General features: G+C 40.1%; 4 protein-coding genes across 17 annotated transcripts in view; 3 read left to right on the top strand and 1 right to left on the bottom strand.

Moving 5' to 3' along the window:
* mbnl1 (muscleblind-like splicing regulator 1) overlaps nt 1-5,168 on the top strand; it is a 42,293-nt gene extending 37,125 nt beyond the window's left edge. For 12 of the 14 annotated variants that reach the window (XM_083929160.1, XM_083929158.1, XM_083929151.1 and 9 more), the window contains 4 exons: nt 207-289; nt 702-746; nt 1,458-1,529; nt 1,698-5,168. In XM_083929160.1, the coding sequence (XP_083785286.1) occupies nt 207-289; nt 702-746; nt 1,458-1,514 (185 nt within the window). In that variant the 3' untranslated portion in view covers nt 1,515-1,529; nt 1,698-5,168. The remainder of the gene's footprint in view (nt 1-206; nt 290-701; nt 747-1,457; nt 1,530-1,697) is intronic. The other 2 variants (XM_083929161.1, XM_083929164.1) reach the window with 1 other exon arrangement.
* A 2,683-nt stretch (nt 5,169-7,851) lies between these two features.
* LOC310957597 (ras-related protein Rap-2a-like) lies at nt 7,852-10,392 on the top strand. The gene has a single exon (XM_083928232.1). The coding sequence runs from the start codon at nt 8,138-8,140 to the stop codon at nt 8,684-8,686; it is 549 nt and encodes a 182-aa protein (XP_083784358.1). The 5' UTR covers nt 7,852-8,137; the 3' UTR covers nt 8,687-10,392.
* Nucleotides 10,393-14,823: 4,431 nt separating this feature from the next.
* Nucleotides 14,824-15,766, bottom strand: LOC310957887 (cerebellin-4-like; the record flags this gene model as incomplete). The annotated part of the gene is made up of 3 exons (XM_083928625.1): nt 14,824-15,104; nt 15,228-15,350; nt 15,547-15,766. 3 exons carry the CDS (start codon nt 15,764-15,766, stop codon nt 14,824-14,826), a joined length of 624 nt encoding a protein of 207 aa, XP_083784751.1.
* A 5,041-nt stretch (nt 15,767-20,807) lies between these two features.
* The window catches only part of kcnab1b (potassium voltage-gated channel subfamily A regulatory beta subunit 1b), a gene marked incomplete at its 5' end in the record, with an annotated part of 27,829 nt that continues 20,787 nt past the window's right edge, over nt 20,808-27,849 (top strand). The window contains one exon of the mRNA XM_083927752.1: nt 20,808-21,070. Within this exon, the coding sequence (XP_083783878.1) occupies nt 20,808-21,070 (263 nt within the window). The remainder of the gene's footprint in view (nt 21,071-27,849) is intronic.

The following is a 27,849-nucleotide window of genomic DNA, read 5'->3' on the forward strand; positions in this document are numbered from 1 at the left end:
TGCTGCGGCAGCTACACTGTGTCACATCAAGTTCTCAAATCACAAGACCTCTTATCATGTTGGCAGAGGGAAGAAAGGGAACCAGTTAAATTGAATCCCTCTCTGACTCCCCCCTCTCTCATCCTCCTTCCCTCATATGCCTGGTGTGTATGTGGCTACTCTGCTCCTCTGTATTTTTGCTTACATGATTTTCCCTCCAAAAAAAGTTCCCATGATGCACGGTGGTACTCCAGGCACCGCAGCCAACACATCTGCCACAAGCCCCTTCGCAACTGCCTCCACCAATCAGGTTTGCACCTCTACCACCTCTCTGTCTCTCTGTCTCTGTTGCCCTCTCTCTCTCTCTCTCTCTCTCTCTCTCTCTCTCTCTCTCTCTCTCTCTCTCTCTCTCTCTGTCGCTCTCTCTCTCTCTCTCTCTCTCTCTCTCTCATATCTTTGTCTTTCAATGCACATGGATGATTTGGGGATGCTTGTGTCTTACAGCAAGGGGTGGGTTTGGTAAAAGGTGGTACTCCCTCTTGTTGTCCTACACTAGAGTCCAACAGGTGTACACATATCATACTGTGCTGTGAAAAGTTTGAACTCTAACCACAATATTCATACGTTTCCTAGATCTATCTGTCTTTCTGAAAAAACATACTGTACTGTATTTATTGTTTGTCCTCATTGTAACCTCGATTTTTGTCCTTTCCTATTTTGAGGACTCTTCCTTATCAAAGTTGACTACCAACGAATACATGCAATTGGTATGTATGCGGTAGTTTTATTGAAATTTTTAGAGCCATTTGCACAGCTTGTGCAAAAGTCGCTATCATTGTGCCCTTTGGTGCTTGGCTTTTTGTTTTCTTTTTTCACTTCTGCTTCCAACTTGTAAATTAAAGCTTTAACATGGTCCTTGTGTTATAAGCTGGATATATTCATTATTAAAGTCAGAAAAGTTTTAAAAACCAGTCTGTAGGAAGATTTGCAACATTCTGCTCTCAGTTCTGTTGAAATCACTTTGTATGCAGTTAGTAACATTGCACAATTTTATAAATACCAGTGAAAATGTAGGATGAGTCATCATGTTACCCATCTTGATCTAGGACCAGTTTCTGCATTTTATTGAAGTGTGCAGGTCAACAACATGGAGGACTTAGATTTGCATGGGGGAGCCACCTCACTGACAGTTTTCCTCTGCCCCCCGCATCCCTCCCATCCCTTCAACCCTCCTCTTCCCCTCCCTGCTGAGAGTCCGTTGATTCTTAATTGACATGTCACAAATGAAACTGTAGCCAAATTGCTTTTTCTTCTATTCTGTCATCTTTGTCCTTTTTCAGTAATGAACTCGTCTTAATGTGAGAGGATATGGTTAAAATGTGTTGATCTGCGTTTGTGTTGTTGGCCATCATTGTCCGCTTTGAGTGTTTTTCCATTTGGGATGCCGCATTTGATCCCTGTCTGTTTTCTACCCCCAGATTCCAATAATATCTGCAGATCATCTGAGTAGTCACAAGTACTTGACTCAAATGTAGTTCCTCTCAAGAACAGTGAGTTCCTATTTCAATCCTCATATTCTCTCTATTCATTATTAACGTTATGTATTTTGAGTGAATCATTTGAGCTCTGCTTTGAGATTACTTGATTATGTTTGCTCCTAGAGCAGTAGCAAAACTTAGAACTTTTTTGTTCAAGTGAAATCCTGTCCTGTCTTACAGATCAAATGAATGTGTGCTGGCACCGTCCAAGCCAAAAGAGTTCAGCCTTTATGTACATAACCTTCAGAATGTCAAGCAATGGGACAAGGAGGGTCTGCCATCTCTTAGCCGTTCCGTGACGATGGTTTCATCACACGTGTAAACATCAAAGGTGCAAAACATGATCTGTGCCATCTTCCCACATATCAATGTCAAGAACAATTTGTTGTCAAGTTCAACGAGAGAAGAGGATATCAGGGGTTCAGTATGTCTCTCCCTCTGTGGGAAACGTTCACATTACTGACTTAATCACTCAATTTGTTCTAATTATTATCATTACCGCAAGCACAGAAGGTCAAGAGCGTGGTTGCATAAAAGCAACATTCAGTGCTGGTACGTTAGTAGACCAAGATTTTTCATACCTTTTTTATTTGTTCTGCTTTATTTTTTTTAAGTAATTTGATAGCCATATTTCATAGTTTACAAGTGTAATGCGAACATGCACCTTGAATTTGAATTGAAATCTGAAAGGCACAATGATTTTAACAGGAATTTTATTCGCCAAAACAATTAGGCTTGTACAGCATTGTGTTTTTACAGCTACTAGTGAAACTAGATGTTGAAATGAGGGTCTTGGACGTATGAATGTTCTGGGTAAACCAACATACCTGTGTACCTTGAAAGCACAGCCAGGCTAGCTTTTCTCACCTTGTCATGTGCCATCAAGGCCATACAGCTAAAACCAGAGTGTTATCTCAGCAGTGTTATTTGTTTACCGAAGGTAAAAGTTTTGTATGGCTCTTTTTGTAATGTTTTGTTTTGAATCTCCATTGTGAGTGTTGTTTTTTTTTCTTAACTTTTCATTTCTCTTATTAATCAGTTTTAGAAGTGGGGTTCTTGCCAAATTTTTGTTCATTTTGAAGTTTTTATCTTTTAAAATCAAAAATGGAGGGTTTTTCTAAAGTTTGTCATACCTCTTTTCATAGACTAGTGTTGTTTTGTTTGTTGGGATTAAGTTGTTGTTCAAGTCTGTTGACTCTAAAGCCTGGTGAAGTAGAGGGTGTAGCTTCAATTGACATTGTGTTACCTTGTTCTCCTCTTTTAAAGAGGATTAACTCTATAACTGTGTCTCCAAGAAGCACTGTTGAGCCATGTTTTGATGGGAATTTAAAACAACAGACTCAAGGGTCTGTTAGGTCATTTAAACCACATGTGCACTTGAATGATTGTTTTTGTCTGGTTACCCTGTTTTCATCCTAAGTGAACTTTCCCTTTTGAGGAAATACAACACATTATGTGTTTGTATTTGCAAGCAAAGCACGAAGGTTCTCATTCACTTGTATCTGACTACAGAAACCAAAGCACAGTTTTCTCTCAATCATATCCACAAAGGGTTACAGGAGCATCTCTCAAGAGGCCCAGTAAAGGAAACGTGTTTATCATCTTTCATTCATCTGTCCATTTTTATGATCACATCCCCTTTCTGTTTATCACAGAGGTGTGTAGTGAGTCTTTACCAATTGTAATGTACCTAACGAAGCCTTAGATTACAGTTAATGGGTCCTCGCCCAATCAAATGTACTTTCAATCACCATGCAGGTAAAGAACACCAATGATGTTTTATTGTTCTCTCACATGCCGCTTATGATCTTTTTTGTTTGTTCTTTCTCTCTATGTAAAAGTAACAATTACTCTCTTAAATTTCATTGAACTTCTGTGTTATGTACTACTTAAGGATTTGAATCTATTTGAGGTATGTAGTTGTAGATTTTTCTTTTTTTGCCTTACTATATATTACTTGACAACATTGATATAGCCGTTGTAGATTTTTAGGTAGTATGACATTCATAACTTTTTCAAACCATATAAATGATGATATGTTGAGTCAGTTTTAAATATTCACTTCATTCATATAGCTGGATGTCTTTTTCAGATGATGTTACATTATCAGACAATTTTGTTGATCAAAAATACTTTTTTGATACAAAGAATGAGATCAACTAATTTTGCTGCCACTGCAGCATCTCTGAGCAGACAAAAATAACTAATGTTTTAACCAACTTCAATTTTCCTCGTAACGTGTCAAGATCATATTTGAAAATATATTGTATTGAAATATAGATTGTCCATGTTTTAGAGTACAAATTATTTTCTACTGTATCCATTTCAAAAAGATATGTACTTTTGTTTGAATATTTCTTAAGTTTGCCCTGAATGTCAGGCCAAAACGAGCAGTGAGGTTGACGGGTCTTTGGATGTTTGGAGGATAGTGAGATTAGGAGCGAGAAAGCAAAGACTTTTCCAGACTGGAGAGGTCAGAAATGCTGCAGATGATGAGTTCAAACCTAAGGGACGAAGGTTGACTTTTTGCACTTCTGTATATAGTCAAATGAACAGAGAAAAAAATGTGTAACATATTGAGATATTATTTTGAATAAAACAAGATCTATAATTATAAGGAATTTTGTTAGATTAATTTAAAATTCTTAAATTAGAAGACCAGCTAAAAATTGCTTGCAAAGAAGGGGCACTAGTTTCTTGGCCAATGCATTCAGAGAAAGCTATGCGCTTTTTGTCTTATTTTATCAGTGGCTAGTATTGCCAGGGAATGTCGAAGTGGAATAGATATTCCCATGCTATGCTAACTCCACCCCTACTGTGGGATGGCATATCCAATAATATCCATATATCATTTGTTACACTTGGTCATGCAGTATCGATGCTCCCATGGTACAGTTGATACATAAACCATCCAAAAATGTGTATTCTATTATAGTTTGATTTGACTGCATGTAAAAGTACAAACATGTAAACAAAATAAACTGTGTAGTTATGTAAAGCAAGATAACTCATTCAGATTACAGAATACACAGTAATGGGTTTTTTAAGTATACATACAGTAGATAATATCCACAGTGGGGGGAAATAATACTTCAAAAACAAGTCATCTTACTTGTGTGCGATAAAAAAAAGAAAAAAAAAACATTTTCCAAGCCAACGTGTTATTTAAAGAATGATCAAATATCAGCGCTCATCCAACCCAGATACTTTCTCATAGCCATATAATTACAGTCGACACTGACTCACGGGAAGTTGTTCCTGCTATAGCTGTGCACTCAGCAGGTGAAGGCTCACCACACCAAATGCATATTTGGCAAATTAGTCTTTGAAATGAATGTAACAGTTACCGGTCAACATATTTCTGACTTGAGGCCGCTGTGTTTAGTCGCTACAGAACCAAAGCACCATTTTCTCAAAGCCAGATGTTCGGTCTTCTGGCTGGATTTATGGTTTCTCTTCCCTGCTGGGGGCACATGTACGCTTTGACTGCTTTTTACTTGTAAGTGCAACCATCAATTATGTATTTGCTAACAGTTGCCACACAATAATGTACTATTCTGTATTCAGATTTGTTTATGCACATTTTATTGTTGCCATAATTGACTCTGGATCTGAAATCTGAATAAAACAATATTTGATTTGCTCATGCAACAGGTGTGTGTGTGTGTGGTCACTGCCTCTGTGTGTACTCCATGTTACCACATAGGGACATTTCAGCGAATGCTTTATTAACACATAATGATGCACTGTTCTGTACTGTATCTATTTTACATTGCAGGTCAACATGCAAGTGATTATTTTTTATTATATTTTGGCAATTCAGAGGAGACGGAGACAATCTAGGACAATGATATTGTTTCTGAACTTCAACCTTGAGGGTTCAATATCAGCAAGACTGGAGCAGCTCCACAGAGACTTTTGATTTTTGATATTATTAATTAAATTAATCGTGCTCAGGGGAATTTCCACGACATTCTTTATCTGGGTCAGAAGTAATATTTAAAAAGGCGAAGCCTACATGAACATACATGCCTCCCATTGAATTGTGTGGACATGCTTTATTATGTAAAGCAAAAACTAAATCTTTATACTGTGTTCTTTTGTCTCCAGAAGCATGCTACCTCTCCCCCCTGTAGATGTCATCATTATGTAGTGCCACCAGGGTGCATGTTTGCAGAATATTATGTTGCCATAGTATCAGATTATCACAACAGATCAAGAAAAATAATTAATTATAGAAATCTATTTGTTCATTTTATGGAGTAGAATAATATGAGTACATTTAGATGTCAATCAGAAAAAAAACATAACATTCTTTATTCTGTGACCATTTCTTCATTTTCTCATATAGTCTGGTAGGGACACAGCGTTCCATTTTGAAATACTCAAACAGAGGAACACTTAAAACACACTTTTCTTTTTTTGAGGGGCCAGTCCATAGGTGACTCTGCTGGGAAGCGTAGGGTTGCCCTGAGTCCCTGTCCGGACCATTGGTGGCTGGTACTACCAAGGTGCTGTTGAGCAAGGCACCGAACCCCCAACTGCTCGGGGCGCCGATACATTGGCAGCCCCTTCGCTCTGACATTATTTGCATGTATATAGGTCCTGTTTGTGCATGTGTGTATGTCGGACCTGTGTGTGTGTAATGTGAATAATATAATAACACATCTTTATAACATGTAAATCAAACAGCATCCTTATGTCCCATTCCTGCAACACCATGACTGCAGAAAAGAAAAATAAATAAATAAACATTAAGATGTAGCTATCAACAAACTATTATAATAAATATATATATATATTTAAAATGACTATTTTCTATTTCATGTTACTTTATTTCCAATTCAGAGGGAATTATTATTGTACATTTTCCCTGGTAATTTAAAGATTAATACAGTTTTTCTATATTTAGATTACTAATACAACATTTAAATCAACTAATTAATGATGCTTTATGCTCATCTCATCTCATCTCATCTTCAACTGCTTATCCGGAGTCGGGTCGGGGGGTTGCAGCTCTAGCAGGGGACCCCAAACTTGCCTTTCCTGGGCCACATTAACCAGCTCTAACTGGGGGATCCCGAGGCGTTCCCAGGCCAGTGTGGAGATATAATCTCTCCACCTGGTCCTGGGTCTTCCCAGAGGCCTCCTCCCAGCTGTACGTGCCTGGAACACCTCAGATTAAACTACCCAGCAAAGTTATCACAAGTACCCCCACCTTCTGCATCATTAAAGTGATTACACATAAATATATATGATAATATGATTCTGAAATAATATTCTGCAATACCTTTATACCTTTACTTGACTCAAATTTTAAATACATGACTTTTCAGATATTTGTAACAGTATTTTACAAGTAGGTAAAGGATCTTCCACCTGTGGCCAATGTGGTGAAGATAGGCTATGCTGACATATGTGCATTGATCAGTGGTGGAAGAACTACTGTCTGCTTTAATTATTAGCTTCATGTCATCGTTTGGGTCACTATTGTGCATTTTACTCTCGTTTTTGCTGCTGGCTGCACTGCAAATCCCCCCCCGGGGACAATAAAGATCTCTTGACTTGACTTGAACTTTTACTTAAGTAAAAGTAGTAAAACTGTACCACACTAGAAATACTCATGTTACATGTAAAAGTCCTCCATTCAGAATGCTACTTGAGTTAAAGTTTAAAAGTATCACCATCAAAATGTACTTACAGTACAAAAAGCACTCATTATGCAGGAAGGCCTATTTCAGAATATTATATGACTTTATTATAATTATTGATATATTAATGTAAATATCACGTTAATCTTGCAGCTGATAAATGTGGTGAACATTGTATTTACATTATATGCTGATGCGCAGTTTAATATATAACACTATATGTTATTTAATTTGCTGATAATAATAGTAACAAGTAACTAAAGTGACCAAATAAATGTAGTGGAGTAAAAAGTACAATATTTCTAATGAAATGTAGTGGAGTAAAAAATAGCATACAGTGAAATGACTCAAGTAAATGATAAGTACTTAAGTACAGTATATGAGTAAATGTACTTCTCACCACTGCCACTGATGAATGACCGCATTAGCATTATGTATAATCTTAATCACAGGGGCAGCTGAAGAGCCTCTTACTGAGAGCCATGATCACGAGCGTGTACATGAGGGCAGAGGTCATGCAGACTAGGCCACAGACGTGCACGCGCCTGCAGTATCTATTGGTCTGGTCATCTGATGTAGTGCTGTGACTTTTCGGGTGACGGCTCCTTTAAGAAAACGGAACTGAGCCTCGGCTTCTTTGACGCGCTGAGGATGTGGGCAGGAAACGCCATGCAAGAGGGGAGAAGCGATCACGCTTCCAGGCACCGTTGCACAACACAGTGCGATTAGAAAAATGTGCTTCAATTTTCCACGCTAATGTCCAGGAGCGCTCACTCTCCTCGGATCTCCACTCGGCGGCCGTCCACAGAGCAGGCGAGGAGGATTTGACGCCTATCCGAGCGAGAGGGCAGCCTTCCCAGCCTGCTCGCTTTGAAAACATCGGGGCTGGCCAGCGGGTGGGAAAGAGAGCAGCAGGCTTCGTCGCTGAAAAAAAAAGGAGGTGTCTGCCTTATTTTCCCCCCCTAAGCCATGAGGGAGTACAAAGTGGTTGTTTTGGGCTCGGGTGGAGTCGGGAAATCCGCGCTGACGGTCCAGTTCGTGACGGGCTCCTTCATCGAGAAGTACGACCCCACGATAGAGGATTTCTACAGGAAGGAGATCGAGGTGGACTCGTCCCCGTCCGTGCTGGAGATCCTGGACACGGCGGGGACCGAGCAGTTCGCCTCCATGCGAGACCTGTACATCAAGAACGGGCAGGGCTTTATTTTGGTTTACAGCCTGGTGAACCAGCAGAGCTTCCAGGACATCAAGCCGATGAGAGACCAGATCATCCGGGTGAAGAGATACGAGAGGGTGCCCATGATCCTGGTGGGAAACAAGGTGGACCTGGAGGGGGAGAGAGAGGTGTCTTCCGGGGAAGGCAAGGCGCTGGCCCAGGACTGGAACTGCCCGTTTATGGAAACTTCAGCCAAAAATAAAGGATCAGTCGACGAACTGTTTGCAGAAATAGTCAGACAGATGAATTATTCAACTGTTCCCAGTGGTGGCGATCAGTGCTGTTCATGTGTCCTGCTCTAAAAAAAAAATACAAACAACACAAAAACATACAGAAACTGTGCATCCGGGCTGAATTTGAGCTTCTAACTTGTCCTGCAGGCTTTTTTTTTTTTTTTTTTCTTGCAAAACTCTTCTCTCTCTCCTCACACTGTTGTCTTATTGTTGCACACAAATCGACGACAACAATCGATTATGTATTATAGTCTGGAAAAGTGTTTACATGACGAAGTACTTGAATGTTTGGGATTTTTTATAGCTTTGTATATGACACTTCTCTGGAAATGTGCCTCAATGGGAATGTCTTATTGTGAAACCTAAGAGACACCTGTTTTCTGGATACTTTTTTTTTTTTGTGGTTTTATTTGTTGAGTTGTACTGTAACATCTTTCTAGGCTGGGTCCATCTGTCTTGGGTGGTGGTGGTGGTGGTGGTGGTGGTGGGGTTATGCCAAATCAAGGCAGAGCCGGGATTGGTCACTTATGGGGTTTTTTTTTTTGGCTGAGAGCAAGGGGGCTGAAAAACACTTCAAAATCGCTAGTAAACTTATCAATCACCACTCAAGCCTTGCACAGGTTACTCGAATCAGATTTTCGTGGTTTATTTCTCGAAAGGGGCAAGAGTGATCCATGTGGCGCAGACCCCCACCCCTGCTAACGCCGTCTTTCTACTGCATGGTATACGCCTCTGCTCGGCTTGACTTGACTCCCATTATTTGGTACCAGTACTTTTCTCTTTACGTTTTCCTTTGCGGATAGTACCTCCCTCAGTGTGGGCGGGATTCTCAACTAATCGCCATGGTGACACTAAGTGAAACTGACATCATCCTCAGCGCGACCAACAATCTGCAGGCTGCCATTTTTTAAAAATGTGGGTCGAGTGAACAAAAAAATTGAGGTCGCTATTGGCGGCAGCTTGGCTAAAATTGTGGGATTTATGCAGCATGTCCCATGTCACTAGTAACGTTTTTCTCTGACCAATCAGTGGTCTGCAATATCACCTTCTAGTATTGGCTCAGCTCGCTTGGGACCTCAGGGTGGTGCCAAGTACTATCCATAACTTTTGCTAATGGAAAACCAACAAAGAGCAGGTCGAGTCGAGCTGGACCATACCAGCGGAAAAACGCCATTCGATTCTGTATTTGAAGCTGTGGACTGTGGTTGAGTTGTGTTCAGAGTTTATATTTTTGTTTTTACCCCCCCCCCCCCCCCCCCTTCGGTCTGGTGAAAGTGATTTATCATGGAACTTGCACTTAGCTGACGGCGTCCCTCCTCAGTGTGCACAAACAAGGACCTTAGTGCATTTCTGTCGCTGCATGGGGAACACCACGACCCCGTGTCAAGTGCCTTCCTAAGAAAACTCCTGTGACTGTGCCAACTGATGAGCCCTACTTCCTCTGCAGTGCGTCTTGATGGCAATCAGAACTTTTTAGTAGTTTTCAGTAAACAATCTAGTTTCATTTGGTGTCAAAGTGAGAGAAACCTTCCTATTTCACTGTCAGGAAGCTAATCTTGTATCAAACCTGTTGTTTCAGGGTCCGATTCAGGCGGTTTCTCGAGGTACTAGTCCAACAAGAACAACACAGTAACTTTAACTACTGGGATTATGGTTCAGTGAATGGCAAGCCATGTTTGTCTGTATTATCTAGATTTTTTTTAATTTTATTTTCTAAAATAATGTGACATTTTTGACTTCATTGTAATTCTCCCTTTGGATAAAATCTTCTGCCATCCACCTGTCAGTTTGATCTTGTAATACAAAATGCATTTTACGTAACGCTGTCTGCTGTGCTTGTCTCTACTGATAACATAAATTGTCTTCATTTGGGGTACTTTGAATTTTATTGTCCCTGTAAACAATTTCAGAGCTGAAACAAGTTAAGTCCATCGATTAGTCAACAGATAGAAAATGAATTTGACAATGTTTTGGTAGTTTAATTCTTAAATGATGTCTGTTTTATATCTGTGGGTTTCACACAAAAAAAGTGCTTCTGTACACGTCTCATGCAAATAACCCAAAAAAAAAGAAAAGATGAATCAGCAATGAACATAATTAGTTGAAGCTTTTTCATTGTGTCAAACAAGCTGTGGTTCATGAGGTGAAAGATGGCACACTAGATGCCATATTTGACACTTGAGAAATGAAAAAGAGTTGCAGGTTTTAAATGTTTGCTGAATAGCCTTCAACACCTTGTTAGCATTATTTAGTAAGTGATCGTGGCCCACGTGAATGAAAAACTTCTCAGTCCAGTTGTTTGGGTAGTGGGTAGGGTTTCCAGTAAGTGTGTTTGGCTGTGGGAAGCTACTTCCCCCTCTTCCCGCCGCATGTTTTCTAGGCTGTGGAGCGAAGGACAGAGAGGGCTTTTTGCGTCTTCCGCCGAGGTCAATCAGCCATACATACTGTAGACTGGTATTTTGGTAAGCCGTTCCTCACACCGGCCAATGAGCTGCTGCCTCAAGTGTCCCTCTAGCCAGAGATTCAAGGTCAGATTGCTAAATCCATTCATGCTCACACTATTCAGGTCCTATATGAAGAAAGGGCTGTTTCAATGAGTCTAGCAATGCCTACGTTGTTTTCATAACGGCCATCTGCAGTCGCTGCAACTGTCAGTGCATGGATATCTAAATATCTCAGGCCCTTCATTAGACATGACTCAGATTTACTAATAACTATCACAAGCTCTACTACTGCAGATTACTCCAGTTTATACAAAACATGCTGCTCTAATGAGTATTTATGAATGAATGGGGGGCCTTCATTTATTCCTATGTGATTGGAAAATGTACTACCTTCATAATGAATTCACACAGATCAACAGAAGTGCACTCACAGCGGAAGATGAACATGCAGTAATACAACTGTAGAGTAACATGCATAGGTAGAAATCATGTAAAGCTTGTACTAAACTTTCCCTATTAAGGGTCAACAGGGCAGACCTTTGCTTGTCGTAAAAAAAGCTGTATTTAAATGCACAAACTTTCTTTAGATCACTTTATTTCCTTATGATAAAAGGGGAGCAAAGAGCTCAAAAGAAGTAAGAAATATAGACTTGTCAAACTGATTAAGCTAGTTGCTTAGCTACTCTTTTTATTTGTTCCAGCAAGCGGTGAAACATGTTCACTTTGCATCACAGATGTAAAATGCTACATAACTCAAGGACTAGAAAGAGCAAAAGCAGCACTACTGTCACTGCCTCTCAGTGGAAATAACAGCGGAGAGTGGACGCTATTGAGTATTTACATTTACTTCATTTGGAGGTATATATTACTTTCCCCTTTATTACATTGTATATTCATTTGACAGCTGAGGTAACTAGGCCCTAGCTACTTTTCAGATTAAGGCTTTACATATAAAGATTACAACTTTAACAGCTACAAGAGTAAAATGCTGCTGAGACACTAATTAGTATTAACAATATAATGTTATAGTTTAGAGTTTTATATACAGATGCCAAAAGAAGATGAATTAAAAGAGAAAAAAAGGTTTGTAGTGGTTTAACCTAATGGAGATGTGTTTTTAACTAAATTCTGCAATAGTAAAGTTAGTGGAAAAGTAGCTAATGGGATTTTGGTGTTACTTTTATCTCGTATCTAACTGTTTACAAATTATATAAATATTTGTATTTTACAAATGCAGTTATCCAACTGCAACTTTGCGTTAGGAGCTGGAAGTTGCCTAATATCTGACTGCTTAATTCAGTGTTACACAAACCCTACTGTTCATTCTGAATTTCACAATCTGCCCGGCATAGTACAGCATCTGTAATGCAAGCTAAAAGCTATTTTCAATTTAGTTTATATTCTGCATTTTTAAACCTATGTAGTCAAGCTTCTATTGCATACGGCCTGCTACATTAGCATTTCATTGCATGCAAATCTGTCGACCGCAGCTTACTGAGATGCTTTTTAGTGTACGGAGGAAAGGAAGGGTGGATGATAGAGTGCTTCCTGTGCTGTGGTAACTTCACCTCAGATCTATGAAATGTTGAAACAGACCTTCAGTTCCTCTTAACCATTTGGAAATAAATGGTTTGCATTGTCCTCCCTCGGTTAGCCATGACACAAATCGTGACCCCGGGCATGTAACGCGCCGAGAAGTATGTCCTTTGATCTAACATCTTTGATAGAAAATGAAGCAGAGGGACAGGGCTGGGAATGGATGATTCACTTGTGTGGCTGTTATGCATGCAGTGGCTCCATGTGATTTGATTTGAGTGAAAAAGCCGACGGGATCATATGACACCAATTCACAGTAGTTGCCACGGCCGGTTATTCATGAGCTGGTTTGGACTCACGGCCTGAGATGGTAACATTCAGAATCATCTAATTTCCTTTTAAAGCACTGCCACCTTCCATCCACCGCAGACACTTTCTCCCATGTAGACTGCTGAAGAGTTGTCTTGCTTTTATTATTGTTGAGCAACCCACCACATGAGCTCAAACCAATGTGTCAGCTGACAACACACACACACTCAGTCTGACGAGCAAGATTGTGAGAAAATGAGGAAGGAAGAAACTCTTCTTTCATCTCATGTCTTGGACAGCTTGACCTGGGGTTTGCAATAAAAGAGTCTTTGACTGCAGAGGAGGGAGTAAGGAGCTGTACAGGGACAAACGCTTGCTACTTCACTGAGGGAAAAGTTGAGATGGCATGCTATCATTTTCACGAGTAGCTTACAATGATACTATTTACACTTCTCCTGGTTTATGCTCAGTGATGCAGATAGGCTTTTGCGGGTAACTATATGGAAGGACAAACAACATCACATTTTCATGTGACTAGGCTGAAATCTTGCGCAATTTCTAAAGTTAAATTCAAAGATTTATAGCAGTCTCATGTCTTTACTTTTAATCAATAGTGTGATATTGTGGGAAATACACTTTTTTGCTTATTTTCTGAAAGTTAAATGCAGAATTCAATACCACTCTTGAATCTCTATGGTGAATATAAGGCTTATAGCCAGCAGCCAGTTCGCCTACCTCAGCACAAAGAATGGAAACATGGGGAAACAGTGAGCCAGGCTCAATGAAAGGATATAAAACCATCACCTATACAGCTCACCAATAAACAAACAACTCCTTTCTTTAATTTGTGCTTAGACAAAAATGTGAAAATAACAAGATTTGGTTTTATAAGGAGTTACGTTCTTTAACTATTTTAGTGCTTGCTTTATTTCAGGTTTTTTGGGTCTTGGGTCTTTGAGTCGGGCTGTTTTCCTATTTTCCAGTCCTCCAGTCAAGCTATAGCTAATCACTTAATGCAGATCTAGAACACTCATTTTTGCTGAATGTGTGAATGTGAAAGTTCAGAACTGCATGTATTAGTTATTATTAGTTGAAAACAACCATGCATTTAAATTCTTAATGGATGTATCAAAAAATACCCTTCAGAATCAGAATCAGAAAACCTTTAATGTCCCGCAGACGGGGAAATTTGTTTGTCACAGCATATTGTTAGTCACAGAATATTACAAAGCAGAAACATATTACAAAATAAGATTAAAAAAAATAGCAAAAATAAGCAATAAAATTAAATTTAAAAAGGGAAGTAATAGAATTAGACATATATACATATTCACATATTCACACACCCTTGCTGTTAAAAACTGAATGTTAAAAGATCATTCAATTTTAAGTGTACTCTGAAGTACAGTACAGTACAGTTATAAAATGGTATAAAACATGTAAACTGAACTTGAAAGTAAAAATGCAAACCAGGTTTGCTTTTGAATTACAATTATGATGTGATTTTAGATCATATCAAAGAAAAAGGAAATAGCAGATGTCTTGTCCTAATGATGTAGTCAAAGTATCTTTATTAATAACAACACTCTAAAGTCACAATATCAAAACAGTTTTTAATGTACACATCTGTGAAAAGGATTCTTCTCTTCTCTGCAGTATTTTTCTATATTTACATTGAATCAAATGTCCTGAGCTGACATCATTAACACTTATAGACGACTATTTCCCAACACTGGTGCACTGATGAAACCCACTCTACACACTTTACACTACTGGACACAGTCAAGAGCATCTAGCCGCTAAAGATCCTGATATCTTTCTGTGGAATTGTTAGAGACCATACCATAGCTAAAATGAAAGAGGGTGTTGGACTTACTTTCATCAGGTTAAATATCAACCACTACACTCCATTTTCTCTTACAGAGGGAATAACAAATGGCCAGTGAAAGTACTGTGGTTATTACCATTGTCAAAAATCCAAGTGTTTGCCCGTAATCTCATGTACACCTGGTCTCCCACTTCAAGCTGCAGATTCATGCCATTGGTTGCGGTCTCGTGGCGGTTTCCAGCCACGTGGTTGTACACAGTAACCATTTGAACACCATTCTTCATGAGTCGTAGCCCCATTGGTTTAGACGATATATTATGGCCTGAGAAGCTGAAGTAATAAATTCCTTTGACTGGAGCGGTGAAAATACCTGGGGATGATCAATGGAGAGATGCATCTATTGTGCTTTCTATTTCATCCAGAGTCATAGACAGTATTTATCTACCAAATCAACCCATTTATCTATTTATGCAAATCATAACAGTAAGTTTACCTGTTGCAGGGTTGTATGCACCCGTGTTTGAGTAGACTTTCTTGTAGGTCAGTGTGACTTCAGTGGTAAAAGGGCCAATATTTCCACCAGTGCCGATAGATGCTCCAAATGCTACCCGCGTACCTTGCGGTGATACATGCAAATAGGGATTTATTATAACCTTTATTTTGTTTAAAGCTGCGTGTAACATTTTACATGTATTAATCATCTTTTATTTCTTGAATCTTGAATCTTGAGCTTTGAACTTAAACCAAAATGAATACAATGGAAATGCATTCAGACAATTAAAATGTATAGCTAAGTTACGATATGTTCTTACCTTGAACCTCTCCCTTCAGATCCTCTAATTGTTTCTCTGTGTGTGTCAGTTTGGCCTCCAATTCTCTTAAGATGGCAACAACTTGGCAATAGTTTTTCTGCCCTCCTGATATGCCACCAGCAAAGGGACGAGCTTGGTCAATGGTTTGATCCAGCTGCTGGACCTCAGCCACGCTAAGGCAGAAGAGGGATAAAGTCAACACAGCCACGGAGGTCTTCATCTTGTACTTACTGAATCTGTTTGTCTTGATCAGCCCACCCCACTATGCTTTATATACCACACAAAGAAGGAAATACCCTTGAATTTACCAGAAAAAAGGCTGTGTTCTTCTCGTCTGCTTCTGATATCTAGAATATGATAAAAAAAAAAAGTAGCTGGCCAAAGGTGCATTTAGTTATTGTTTTATCACCCTTGGTCCATATCCATAGATTTACAATCTTCAGTTAAAAAGATAAGGCTGGCTGAATACTTCTATATGTTTCTTGTTGTTAGAAATTCCTGGGAAGAGACTTGAATCAGCAATAAGTGAACCTACTGACAACTATTGTCTTTGCAGCCAAAGTCTGATTAAATGTATAATTCTGTGCAGTAGAGCCCCCTCGTTGTCGAAAAACCATTAATAACACATCAATGTCCCACACTGTTGCACTGAGTGACTTCAATACAAGCATTGTGGTTTATTTTTAATCAATCCCATACACACACACACACACACACACACACACACACACACACACACACACACACACACACACACACACACACACACACACACACACACACACACACACACACACACACACACACACACACACACACACACACACACACACACACACACACACACACACATACACACGCCTGTATATATATGTATATATATAAGTTCAACAATTAACAGGTTCACTTGTATCTCCTTTGTTTAATTTTTACTTTAACGTGTAAATGTGTAAATGAAAAGTTGTTGTTAAACAAGGATTAACTAACTAAGGAGGCAGATAAGATACTAGTGCACAAGTGAGACTGCAAACTGGGGTTTTGTTGTGATTTTAGATCATAACAAAGGAAAAGGAAAAGGCATTTTTTTAATGACAGCATTCTTTTCAGGTTGGAGTCAGAGGGTTAGGGTTAACTTTATCAATAAAAACACGTCATAAAGGCAAACCTAATATCAATGAATATACATTTTTCATTGTACACAATGATGACCCTTTCCATTATTATATTGATTTAAATGTTCTGAGCGGCAACATTTACGACAATAAAGATAAACCCACTCTACACTATCAGTCACAGCAAACAGCTAACAGAGAAAAGGACAGAGTGGCTGATGTCTGTTGGTGACCAAACATTGATTAATCCTGCCTTAAACACTTTTACACACTTTTTTGAGTTATTGTCGCCTGAAATTGTACATCCTCTCTGATTGATTATTTAATATAAATCTACTTTTTTTAAAAATTAGTATTATAACATTACCACCACTTGCAACAAAAATATACTCAGTCATGTGAGGACAAAGTACATTTATGCACACATTTCTATCTGCACTGATTTATTAAAACGTCAACTTCTAATAAATCAATGCAGAGGTGATAAGTGTGTTAGGGAATCTACTTTGTTCTTCGGAAATGACACACTTTATGGTATCCCTAAGATAAGCTACATCAGAAAAATAAGATATGAAACAATTGCACTACAAGAAAGATAAGGCACATGACACAGGAAAATATTTGCAACCAAACAACAGTTAAACGTGACAGATGAACTGTAGGTTGGCCTGTATGCACGTGATCGACCACAGTGGCTTCCACTTTGAGGGCCTGTTTTTTTCTAGCAGCGTCGCCTTGCTGCCTGCAGGAGTCAGATTGTGTACAAGTGTGGATGAGTCACTATGGTCTTGGAGGGAACAGTGAAGAAAAGACCTCACATATCCACAGACTGAAATAGACTAAATGCTCTGCCTCTCACACTGCACTGAGTGGGAGGACACAGCAGACACACAGAGGTGCTCTCAGCTCCCCCACATTTATCCAACATCTTATCTCCATTTTCAGCCGATATACTTGTAGGCCTGTGAATGAGTGTATGCACATGTGTATATGCACCCGCTTACACCTTTGTGCTTTTGAAAGGTTGCATGTTTGTTTTCTGGGTGAAAGATGTATATAATAATATGCAAATGTATCTTAATACGACTGTAGACTCATCAGGCTTAATATGTGGACGTAAAACTGGATGTTTCCTTGGATACAGCTGCTGTAGCCTAAGCTCTCTGTCCACAAGAGGGCAGGCAGGTATAACTGAGTAAAAGAAAAAAGGGTATGGAGTCTTATTCATACCAACGTGCTTAAGATCAAGGATGATTAAACAAATCACTTCAGAATTTTATTTGAGGATTTTTTCGGTTGCATTAAGTCTACTGAGCCTTTACTATTCAATCAAATTAGTTGTGATATTTTATGATAGTAGTTAATGAGTTTATGATATATGTTGACAAAAACAATATAACACAAAAAGATAAGCAAAATGGGACACCATAGGAGGATAAGCATACACATGACTACAGATAAATAAGTGCAAACCATGAGTCAGTAACAGTAACAACCCCGATCTTTGAAGGCATTTGCATGTGATCGACCACAGTGGCTTCCACTTTGAGGATCTGTCTTTTCTAGCAGCGATGCTTTTCCGCCTGCAGGAGTCAGATTATGGTCTTGGGGGGAAAAGTAGAAGAATAAAAGACCTCACGTATTCAGTGACTGAAATAGACTAAATGCTCACTCTCACACTGCACTGGTGGGAGTGGGAGGAGGTGCTCTCATTCCTCACATTCATCCAACATCTTTACTCCGTTTTCACTCATATGCATATGTCTGTGTGTTCCCTTTCTGGGTGAGTAAAGAACAAAATGTGCAAATGGAACTCACTAACACTCTTCAGGCTTGATACTGTATGAGAAAGCAATACTTACTCTGGCTGCTGTATCCTCCCTGTTCACAAGAGGGCAGGCAGCTCCAACTGATCAAGAGAGAGGGGATGTAACTTCAGGAAGATGTATATTCTATACTGTATGCTCTATACTAATATATTTACCTACACCCTCTTACCCTCAAATATGCATTCAAAGTACAAACAAAAGTTGCCAAATTAGTAATTTTAGGTTACTAAAATGTGTTATATATACTGTTTAAAATGACAGCCATAAAATGGGTCTTAGAAGCTGTTTACAATGCTATTTCAAATATGTTATCATTCATTCATTCATTCATTCATCTTCAACCGCTTATCCAGGGGTCGGGGTCGCGGGGGGGCTGGAGCCGATCCCAGCTGACATCGGGTGTGAGGCGGGGTACACCCTGGACAGGACGGCAGTTTATCACAGGGCACATAGAGACGAACAGAGACAGACAACCATTCACACCTAAGGGCAATTTAGAGTCATCATTTAACCTAACACGTGCATGTCTTTGGATTGTGGGAGGAAACCGGAATACCCGGAGAAAACCCACGCAGACACGGGGAGAACATGCAATCTCCATACAGAAAGGCATAAAAATATAACTTTAAGTGTGGAGGACATGAAGCTCAAAGAAATAACAGGATATATGGTTAAATGAAACCACAAGCATAAATTAAGCAATGTGTAACATAATTTATCAATACTGTAGAATGAGAATGTGTCAATGCTATGGATTTGTATTGTTCTGGTGTTTGTAATGACTTGACCTGCTGGCAATTTATTCATGTGTGTTCAATCAGCCACTGGATGATCGATTAGGTGCATCTGTAGAGTAACCCACATAAAGGATGACTCCTCCTGCACGCACGCCTCATCTCGCATTGTGGAAAGTTAAGCATGGACTGTAACATTTGCACTTTTTACATGTCTTTTCAGTTTTTTCACTTTCTGCAGAGCTCTATCATATATCAAATACAAAGTTAAAATCCAGGTTCTGATCTGAATCTCTTTTTCCGTATTCTGTGTGCACACTTTGCTTGCTGCATTATACTTTTTCCCTGGCTACCGCACCAGAGCAAAACACACCACATTTATTAAGGCATAGCTCAAGACCTTACAGTACAAACCAGTTATCTAACAATGAGAAATCTGTCTAAGATCACACAGAAATACCTTGATATTATCCTTCTGAAATGGCTAAACTTGCAGATCTATGAGGCATTTTAGGGCACTAAAGAGTTCAAAGAAGTGTCATAAAATCAGTGAACTGATCAATAATGTACGTTACACAGCGATATTTATCTGAAGTTTGGTAGCATTAGCCACAATAAGCTATTGGTCATTGGTCAAATAGGCTCGTAGCAGAAAAACCCTTGACTGTGTTAAACTGAGCAAAGATGTATTTTAGTGCTTATGAATTGAAGAGGAAGATTGTTGCATTTCTTCTTTCAGTAGTGAAACAGTCTCACTTTTGAAACTCAAATATGCAGCAAACAACATTTAATACTGGATATATTTACAGTTCTCAACAACATAGCCATATCTGTGGTCAGTTAGCATCTGCTCAGTTATCCTTGTTACTGGTTACCTGGCTCATTGCTCAAAGATCCTGGTATGTGTGTATTCACAATGAAAAAAACATCTTGTTCACATACATGGCTGCATTTGTTTCTCTTTCTGTCATCATGTAATAATTTGCTTTATTCCCAGAGCAGACTAAATGGACTACATTTTGGCAGTGGCAACTCAAATTGGCTGTATATAACAGAGGTATGCATTTCTGACAAGTGCAAGTAGACAGAAATATCCCTCTGGCTTTGTTCGGCTTGCCTCGCAGACAAACAGGCATCTCTCGCTGGAGCCACCAGGAGCTCAAACAAAAGCTGCCTTTGTTTTTTAATTTCTCAATCGTCTAAGAATAAAGTTGACTTCACAGGTATGGCACACAGGTATTTTCTGCCCCCTCTTTTTTATCTCCTTTGATACCGTTCATTTCATTGGTGTGCGTCTGTTTGTGCCAGCTGTCTTTGCTTTGTTTATGCACATTTGTAGCCTTCTTTATTTGATATATCAGTGGAAATTGTGTTGGGGTAATCACTCTGTTGGCCACAGTCAAACTCTTTAGCAAACAAATATGGATATCCTCTGTGGCCCCGCATGACCAGCATTGCATTACACCTTACATGGAGATGTTTTTAGGTCACATTCTCTCCACAGGATGACTAAATATATATTGAAAAGGATTTGCTAACCAAAGAAAGGGTCCCATAAGCCTGTGGGAGACAAGGTTGATCCAAACATGTATCTCAAGGCAGCCTGCAGTGAGATCTCCGTGCCACTGCCCTGGCAGAGAGGGGGGCCAAGGCTGGATCGCTACCCCAGTTCCATCCAGCAGAGGCAGGGGACAGGAACCAGAGTGCACCCCTCAAGCCCCACCAGCTGCTTTCCAGGAAGCTTCGAAGCCAGCAGTCCTCGAGAGCAGCAGGGCTTTGAGGAACTGTTTCACGTACGCAGCCATTTTTTTCAGCCATCGGCCCAACCAAGAGTCAGCATGGTGTATAGGTAGGACATTATGTTCTGAAGAAAGGTGCATGCACTAATGCATACATGCCATACATTTAAGCCATGCTGCATTGTCTGATAAAGTGACAGAGAGCTTTTAGAATTGTAGATTTACAGCGTGCACGTTTTACATTACTTACATTCTGCATCACTTTGGCGTATCATGTTGATTCTGCTGATTGAACTGCAACTTTTTTTGATCTGTTCAAGAGTAAATGTGAATTCTAACAGGGTAAACAGCAGCTTGTTTTTCAATTCACTCCAATTTGTGTCATATATAAACCACTGGAAGTAGGGTAGTCAGCTCAGCGGGGTCCCTCCTGTTAAATACCTAATGCTTTCATCATCTCCTGATAGGGAAGACTCCTTCTTAACACAGCGAGACCCAGCATTAATTCCCATCCGCAATTAGACTTGATGTTTAGGGCACATGAGGCCACTAGACTGGCTGTCTTTGTGGCTGTCTTGGGTGGCTGTCTTTGGTTGCTGTCTTCAGTGGCTTTGGCAGGTTTCAGTACTGTGGAAAGACTGGGGATTTGAATAAGTAATGAAATACAGGGCTAACGTTTGAGTTGATTGTCATAGCAAAGCCAAAATAGTGTGAGCTGTCAGCAATCATGATAAGATATATGATTAAATGAAAAGACTTTGTTTAATTTGACAGTTTCTGATTTTTTTCTATTTTCAGGATGTGGGATGGATGTGTGGCTTGTGAATTGAATTAGTCTAAGTCCAATTATCTTTTTCCCTTTCTGGTTCACAGTACTGTATATGATACCAAACTCTCATTCTACCTCACAGCAGATATGATTGTGTGCATGATGTGTGTGATGAATAATAAAGCGTCAGTTAGAACGAAGTGTACTGTGGATTCTATCTTGACTGTAGGCCTTACTCTATTTGAAGAATATACTGACATTTAAAGAAATACTTGCTTTCTTGCTGAGAGTTAGATGATTGTTTCCGAAAATATCAAACTATATGCAGAGGCGATTCTAGTAGGGGAGTCTGTCGGGGCCCTTTGCAAAAATTTACAGGGGGCCCCCTCAAACCAGCTAAACACCAACAAAAACTGTGCAAACTCTAAAAATGTTTTATTTAAAAAGTGCACATTTTATTTATTTTCAAAATGTGAATATAAACAATAAAAAACATGTAATTCAAACATACTAATATTAAGAAAAATAAAAAACAGAAGGAAAAAAACTGGGTGGAGTCAGCTGGGGCCCCCTTAAGCTGCATTCACACAGCACGCGATAGACGCGATTAAATCGCAAGATACGCAAGTATTACACTGCTTGATCATTTTTGGATCATATTCGGAGCATCGCGCCAGTTGCGTGTCTGGAGCTTCGAGGCAATCAGGCAGCTAGCTGCCTACAGCTATACTCTGCTGTTGTGCTAAATGGGAAATGATGCTAGTGCTAACCAGGGATCTGAATGCTCAAAAGAACAGAAATGAGCTCTCAGATGAAGTGTGTGGCTCTCAAAAGAGCTGATGTGTTGCAGTGACATCAGCCGTCAGTGGGCTCACCTGTAGATCAGGATACGCTCGTGGGATAGGCTTCACTCTGCAATGACGGCTGTCTTCTTCTTCTTCCCGATTTCCGGCAGACTATATTATATTACAAGAGGCCGGTTTGGTGGCTGTGGTGATCCCTTGGTGATCCCCCAGATGTTATGATGCTAACCGCAATCTCAATGCTGATTGGCTGACGCGTCACAGCAGCACATGCAATAATTTAAACATGCACGTTGGATACATTGGAGGCATTTGACGCAAATATCAATCATTTTTTCTGTCATTGCAAACTTTGCGCAACTGTCACTTTGTAGTTTAAAGATTGTCAGCCCTCTGGGGCCCCCTTCTGGCCTAGGGCTCCAGACAGTTGCCTGGTCACCTCTGACTGTATGTTGTTTGCTTGTTTTATGTGTACACAATGTGTAAAATGTCTACAAAACATGCAAAAAAAAGAGGTTGTGGTTAACAGGGTTGTTGAACTTTTTCTTGGCTGTGACTCCTTTTTTCTTTACATTTTTTCCATTTGGACAGAGCTAGGCTAGCTGTGTCTGCCTGGTTCTAGTCTTTTTGCTAATTAGCTCAAGCTTCAAATTTAGCATAAAGCGCACAGACATGCGATCAATCTTCTCATCTAACTCTAGGCATGAAAGTGAAGAAAGCTATTTCCCGAATGTCTAGCTATTTCCTTAATGTTAAACCTTTTTTGCACTCTCACTATACTAATGACCTTACAGATGAATGAAGCCAATATATAGGCAAACATAGGTTTGCGTCTGCATGGCACATAACACTGTTAAACAGTGATGCCACTGATGTATTTTATTGAAGTGTTTTATTGTGCGATCAATCATCTCCCCTGTGCATTTAGGATGAGCTGTTACCTCAGGCAAACACCCGATACATACAAGCAAAAGCTCCAAACTGAGCTTGTAAGCCATTTATGCTGGGGTTGAAATTCTGTAGGTACATAAACATTTTATCAATACGGAATCTATGAACCACTGAGTGCTTCACCATTAGAAAATAAATAGCTGTGCATCTACTTCCTTCTGCCATTCAATATCTCCATTATGAGGCTGTATGCCTGCTGGGTAGACACATAAGGTCACTAGGCTTCTGTAGGGGCTGTTACAATAAAGATGTCAGTATTTATCTGTGTCACCATACTCAGTGGTTTCAAACTAAGATGAGGTTGTGGCAGAAGCTGATAATGATGCTGATGCTGATGCTGACGGGAAATGTCATAATGGTGATGATGACGAAATGATGATGTTAATGGGAATAGGAGATGCTGAGGATGACATTATAATATAGGTAGATGACAAAATGGATGCTTTTGGTGCTGTTGGTGAAGAGTGGTGGTGATGATGATGATGGGGATGAGGAGGAGGAGGAGGAGGATGACCTTTCATTTTTGGTCAAATCCTTCCCATATTTTCCCCTCCAGTTAGATTTAAAGTCAAGCTTCTTCATCAATATTTCATGCATGTTTTTTGGCCTTGAGTGAAATGTGTAGTGCTTAATAACTGTAACCATTATGGCTGCTCAGAGTCTGTACCACCCTATTAAGGCAGATTAAACAACCAATTCCTCTGTGGCTTTGTACGCACAGTGTTTCACAATCACTCGGGCTGCTGGCCTAATCAGCATTGGGTAAGGACTTTGGACTTGGAGTGAAGCAGTGTGCCATGTTAAATTGTGATTTATAGAGGAAAGATGGGAAAGGGGAATGAGAAAAAGGAGATAACAGCATGAAAATGGGGATCCAGAGAGAAAAAATACATAGAGGAAGAATTGACCGAGCAGCGAGAGACTCGGACTGCTGCAGCAGTGACATCACAGACAGCTTGGAAAGGTTCTCCCCCTTATCATCTCTCATTGACTCAACAGGAGGTTAGTGCTGATAAGGCCAACTATCTATTAGACATTAAATAGCCTTTCGAACATAGGGTAAAATGTGCACCGCAAAAAAAATGTCCATCTCCCAAGCAGCAGACTGTTTACAGGGCTGTCATTTTGTGATAATGTGTAATGAGAGTAGTCATTATAGGTGAAGAAAAGCGCTGTTCTCTGTATAGACAACATGTGTATACTATCAATATGGAGCTTTGTGTCTTAGCAACAGAGTTTCAGAACTCAATTACAAGTTCTTACTGGAGAAATTAAAGCAGAGTGCTTTGCCTCAGGGTAACAGCATTATTGCCCGTTGGGGATTTCAGCCGAGAATGTAACAGTTCTAGCTGACACTTTTGACTGACACACTTTCAAATGGGATCGACAGGAAGGAAGTTATAGCCTTGGAGGCGCTGGTGACATTAGAGGGATGTTCGCGACTATGTCCAGCTGCGCAGTTACCTCTCCAAAACGTTGAAGAACAACATGATCGAGCCAAAACAGTTAAAGAGGCTGTAGAAGATAGATGGGGCAGCACATTGTGCTACTTTTCCTATGTTGTAAAAGGTTGAGTCATTTAAAGGTGCTGCCCACTGATTTTAAGCAAGATCAGTTTATTTGTCAGAGGGAGTTCCTCTCCATAGTCAGGGCAAGAGTGTAATAAACATGAGCATTTAACAGGCAAGGAGGGTCTAGCAAATGACTCAATCACGTTGCATTATGGGAAATGTAGATTTCATGGTTTTAGATCATTACATTTTTTAAAAAAAACATTTCCTTTGCTAATTTAAGGAATAATTGACTCGAAAAGACAAGTCAATACAGATCATTATATAAAGTCAAATTTCACGTTTTGTTGACCTCCCGAGATCATATGACTAAATGTCTTACTAGCAAAACACTGCACTGAAGTCTTTAGTGTTCCTATGCATTGCAAGCACTTGAAAAAACAGTAAAAGAGATTAACCTCAATTCAGATCAGCATTGTATTTCATTAGTTCCTCAATATATAGAAAATTCACCCACCTATTGACCCAGAAGCCAACTTTGGCGGGGCCTGCCGAACTGATGTTCACTGTTATCAGCGATCACTAGATATAAATAAAACTGAGCTGGCCTCGAGGTTTGTGGATGCTCAATGACCCACGAAATCCTGTATTGTCACATTGCTGCTCAGTGGGGGAGGAAAGTAAGACAGTGCGCTGCCTGAACACTGGTTTATGCTTTATTTCACTGTGCCACTTAACATCTGCTCTGACAAGTCAGCGTCAGCGTTGGTCTACCTTGGTTCTTCCTTGAGTTGAGATCAACTAAAGCGATCATGTCATTTATCACAGTAGAAACACATGAATTGCAGTTATGCCATTTGTACAGGGGACTGGTACATATTACGTGATTGTAAATCTTACTGCAGTGTAAAGAGAGCATGCAATGGCAGACAATAAAAAAGAGCCGGTAGAATGTAAAATTCCTCCGAAGTCTTCACCAGTGAAGTGAAGCGTGCCTGCGACGTTCACATGTAGGTTAGTTTAATCAACCACCTTATGCCGGTTTAAGATCCTGCCTGAAGTAAACAAACACACACACACACACACACACACACACACACACACACACACACACACACACACACACACACACACACACACACACACACACACACACACACACACACACACACACACACACACACACACACACACACACACACACACACACACACACACACACACACATAAACCCACACTAATTCAGCTCCCTTGATCCGCATTCAGAATATCTTTTTCTTCTTCTTCCTCTCTCTCTCTCTCTCTCTCTCTCTCTCTCTTTCTCAGTGAGTATGTGGCGCCATACTGAAAAACACTGCAGTTCTTTCAGCCAGTCAGTCAGAGCCAGAAGCCTATACACTCTGTCTCTCTCTCTCATTCAGCGCCTGGCTCTCTCTCTCTCTCTACGCTCAACACGCGCTGCTCCTCGCCTCCTCACTGCATCTGTGCTCTTCTCCCTGAAGTGAGGTACCATGCATCCTGCTTTCTCCTCCTCCTCCTCCTCCTCCTCTCCGCTTGTCTGTTGCCATTCCAGGGTCCCTTTATCAAACAGAGCATTGCTGCTGCAAAGTCGGGGACCATAAAAGCTGTGTTACTTGCTCAAGGACTTTGGAGACGGGACATGGCTGCTTGCTGGGTCTGAGGACAGCTGCTGGAAAAGCTGCCGCTTTCTGTTGGGATGCAGATCTTTGCAGGGCCTCTGCTTGCTGTGTAACAACGCTTGATTCTTCTCAAAGTTGCAGAAGGGCACGCGTCAATCAAGAATCTCATCTTTTTTATCCACAGATAACGCTGACAACTCACTGTGTGTAAGAACATTTGCATCAGTAAAGATTTCATTGTGTGTGTCATGAGTGTAAATGCAGTTGCCAGAGAAGATTTGTGAGTGTTAATTTGCAAGCTTTTGCTGTTCTCTGAAAGCATGACCTTATTTTTAAGACAGGAATTAGAGTGCGTCTGTGCTTATGTGTGTATGCATGTGTGTACAGTACAGTGTTGAAAGCCTATAGTATGGTGGTGCAGTGTTACTCTTCTCACTCCAGGTGTTTGACTAAAAGGCTTAGCCGTGGTTGGAGGGTAAGAAAGACTCCCCAGATACACACAACTCCTGGCTGCCCAACAAAACCTCCCAGACTCCCTAAAGAGAAATGCCTTAACGCATTAAAAGAAGAATTGGAGGCAGAGTTTGTGAACATATATGGACCGCAGAAATAAGTGCACGATAGTTTGTTGGATGAGGTTAGGAAGATAGAACAGGTCGAACACAGTAAGAAAAAAAAAACTAGGGTAGAATTGCTCTCATTCTTCATATTGCCACGTCCAAGCAGCTTAGAGATGGGAGCAGAAGACGTTAAACTGGAAAAAACAGAATGTATGAAGAAAATACAGAGAGGCTTCTCAGGTTTTTCTTCTTGTTTCTGGTTTAGCAGAACATATTCCTTCTCTCCTCAACCCTTTAGCCCTGCCTCAAGACTCATTCACTGCCTCTTCTCCTTCATCCTTCTCCTTCCATCTCCATCCTCTCTCACATACTCAGGTGGAGTCAGAACGGCACAGGATCCCCGTCTCAACTCCTCACGCACTGAGCAGGACCACAGCTGCTATGTCTGATCTTGACGTAACGTCGGCTTGAGATTCTTCTACCAAAAGAAACTGAACAATCTCATACTGCCATCATTCCTGTCTGTGATTTCTATTTGAGATTCAACAGCACAAGAAAGAACTGGCCTGGACCACTGACTTTCAACTTCACAAAAGAACAAGTACAAAAATCTAAGCTCCACAGGCAGGAAAATTGACTGTTAAGTACTTTGAGG

This window comes from Echiichthys vipera (genome assembly GCF_963691815.1).
Source record: "Echiichthys vipera genome assembly, chromosome: 15".
In the NCBI taxonomy this organism is placed as follows: Eukaryota; Metazoa; Chordata; class Actinopteri; order Perciformes; family Trachinidae; genus Echiichthys; species Echiichthys vipera.